At 40.0% G+C, this 3,201-nt stretch overlaps 1 protein-coding gene across 4 annotated transcripts in view; it reads right to left on the bottom strand.

Annotated features, from left to right (window-relative positions):
• The window catches only part of cnga3a (cyclic nucleotide gated channel subunit alpha 3a), an 8,683-nt gene that overhangs the window by 3,617 nt on the left and 1,865 nt on the right, over nt 1–3,201 (bottom strand). For 2 of the 4 annotated variants that reach the window (XM_032526723.1, XM_032526721.1), the window contains exons 2-4: nt 1,844–1,968; nt 1,593–1,682; nt 695–823 (exon numbers count right to left, since the gene is read on the bottom strand). In XM_032526723.1, coding sequence (XP_032382614.1) covers nt 695–823; nt 1,593–1,682; nt 1,844–1,944 — 320 coding nt within the window. In that variant the 5' untranslated portion in view covers nt 1,945–1,968. Of the gene's footprint in view, nt 1–694; nt 869–1,592; nt 1,683–1,843; nt 1,969–3,201 lie in introns of all 4 variants that reach the window. The other 2 variants (XM_032526720.1, XM_032526722.1) reach the window with 1 other exon arrangement.

Raw genomic sequence — 3,201 nt, forward strand, 5'->3', positions numbered from 1 at the left:
GGGGGCACAGACCTCTGCAGCTCTGTGTCCTTAATAGCTCCGTATTGCACCCTCAAGGAATACAGCTACCCAGAAATACTAAACTCACTATGACTCAAGCATGGTTTCTAGTTCCATTCAGCAGAGTTTGACTCATCAAAGATTTGAGGAATGATCGTTTCTCATAGATTAGTCTATATCGATGACGTTTCATTGACGGGGTAGTACCGGTGCCCGAGGTTTCTGCCTGATGTCCCTCATCTTCCGCATTTCTTTGTGTTGGTATTCTAAACTCCGGTCAATTGGGGAAACGTCCTCCAAGCTAGAACCCACAATCAAATTATAGTTTTATAGTATACTTTTTTATTTTGGTAAAATTCTCATCACACACTCAACAGCCATTTTAATTCCAGAGCTTCCCGACCCTACGTGCACATTCCACCAAAACAACTTCCTTCACGAGGTTATTTTGCAGAGGCTGTATTTGTGTCCGGCGCATAAACGATTGTGATTGGTTTAAAGAAATGCCAATAAACCAGAGCACGTTGTTCTCCCATCCGGGAATGCTATGTGGACTAGTCAGACCTTCCTCCCCAGCGCTGTGGAGGAAGGTCTGGTGATGCGAGAGATTAATTGTCCTCTGTGGTGAGTTGTAAAGGAACCCTTGTCACTGTGAGGCCTGCAAATGAAACTTAAGCCACTGACCAGTACTTACTTTCTCTTCCGGTTTGTGTCGTTGCGGCCCGCAGACTGGGCAGTGCTTTCTCGGCTGGAGAGGTCTTTGAGCTCAGGGCCTCTGAAGCGCTCCAGGAAAGAGTCATGCCTCTCTGTTTCGGGGTGCACTCTGTGAGACACCCAGTTCCACAGCATGAAGAAGAAGTAAGAGAGCCTAGAAGGTTAGCAGGAGGGAAAACAGAGCAAAGTGACACCCATCTAGTCTAGGAATGTAACAGAATCTATAAAGACCAGTGGTGGAGGAAGTATTCAGATCATATTTACTGCTTAAGTAAAAGTAGAACAATAGTACAACAAAACTCCATTAATAATACAAATTAACATTACATTACAAGATTAGTAATACTGATGCATTGATATGTAAGCAGCATTTTACTGGTGTGACTGGTCTTCCCAGTCACACCAGTAAACCAGTCACACTTCCCTTTATATACATTTAGGTAATTTAGTCCAGTGGTTCTCAGTCTAGGGGTTGGGCGCCTTAAATGCTCACAAGATACAAGCCTGTCAAGGACGTATGAAAGTTCCTGTATTTGGATTCATTTTTGGATTTTGGACGGAATCTAGCTTTTAGGGCCTCAGACAGAAGGGGTTAAAAGCCAGAACCACTGGTCTATTTTAACAATTTGTTGTATTTTTATAAGCTCAACATGTGTCTTTGTGTTATCTTTGTATGCCAATCTTAATTTGAAATGACCTTTATTTGACTAGCTGTCAAATAAATCTAGGGAAGTACAATATTTGTCTCTGAAATATAGAGGAGTAGAAGTATAAAGTAGAATAAAATGGAAATGCACAGGACAGTACTAGGTAAATGAACTTAGTTACTTTCCACCACTGGTATACTATAAGAACTTGAAAATACAACAGAAGTTTACCTAGCCATTGCCCCAACACCTGTAACGGAGTCTCTGTGGGACTCTGAAGACATCGCTCTCTCGGAGTTGTCTTCACAAAGAGACTGAGCCCTACCAGACAGCAGGTGGAGAAAACAAATTACAGTGATATGCTGATGATCGTGCGATTTACAATTGACAGAAAATGTGTCTTTAGCTGTCAGAACGGTTAAAGCACTAAGACAACAACGCAAAGGGCACCGATGTGTAAGAATGTCAAGGTGACATCAGACCTGCTGTCCCTATTTTCAATGACAGCAAGCTCATCAACAGGCTTGTTGGGGGGCAACCACTGCCTGCTTGAAAGTGAGATTTCACTGCCGATTTTCGCCATGTCGTCGTGTCTGGCTCTGCTGGCCTAGAGCACACAGATACACAAAAAGAAACACTATCAGACTGCAGTGTTATGGCATGAACCTCACTTTTTACAAAGCAGAAAATCATACAGCAAAAAAAACTATTATTTCCCTGGTGAGAGCTGGCAGTTGTGGATGTGTTTACTGAATGCCACTTTTCACTGTTTGTCTGAGAGTAGCCTCTAAAAATACCCCTCATTATGTCGTTAACACTAAACAGGATCAGTGCTCTCGCTCTGTGAACGATCAGCTGCTTTTTAAAATAACTAAGCTATGGCTTACAGGTAGACTGCAGTTGCTATGTTCAGTTGGAATACAGCAGGTTAAGTCTATTAGAGCACCACGTACTGAGTGCTGGGACTCTTTCAGTTCTAGGTACAGTCTGGAGAAACAGCCAACCGGCTATATTCTCCTGTTAAGGGTCTAGGCACTGTGTTAAAAAAAGTCTTATTTTTATATTTTTATGTATTGCAGATATATTTTAGGCTTTTGAGAAAATTAATGTTTTGCGCCGCTTCTTATTTAATTTCTCAGAATCAATCCAGTATGGCACATATCATGACAATAAATATATTTTATCATCTTTAGCTAATCATGAATTCATATCCGATACATCCTATTCATCATCATAATCCCATACTTAAAAATGATCAGAGAGTATAGCTTGAAGCAAAGTAATAAAAAACAAAATCATATAAGATAAACACAGCAAATAGTAAATTAATAAGACAAGCACAACAGATCCCTTCCCCTTACGGCTTATTTTATTACATGAGTAGCGTCACAACTGGAACCCATTTTTTTTAAATTAATTTAGTTTTTTTGACGCCTCAATAAGTTTGTTATGTGTTCCATTTGATATATCTCTCTCACTTTTTGTAACAATAAAGTGTAGTGAGGGGTGTTGGGCTTTGGCCAGTTCAAGGTAATACATTTCATAACTCCTGTAAATAAGATTGTTGATTTCTTTCTTCTTCCCCTTCTGGTATCATTCCTAGTGGGGGTTTCTTGGATCTTGGGGGATATCACCGTGTAGGACCTGCCTTACAGCTTGGAAGGCAAGGCAAGGCAGCTTTATCTGTAGAGCACATTTCAGCAACAGGGCAATTCAAAGTGCTTTACACAAAAACAGTTAAAAAGAGTAAAACAGTTAAAAATAAAAAGAGATAAAACACAGAAAAAACAGTTTAAAATAAAATAAATAAAAACAGATAAAACATAGGAATAAAAGTTAC

This window comes from Etheostoma spectabile, chromosome 9 (genome assembly GCF_008692095.1).
Source record: "Etheostoma spectabile isolate EspeVRDwgs_2016 chromosome 9, UIUC_Espe_1.0, whole genome shotgun sequence".
Lineage (NCBI taxonomy): Eukaryota > Metazoa > Chordata > Actinopteri > Perciformes > Percidae > Etheostoma > Etheostoma spectabile.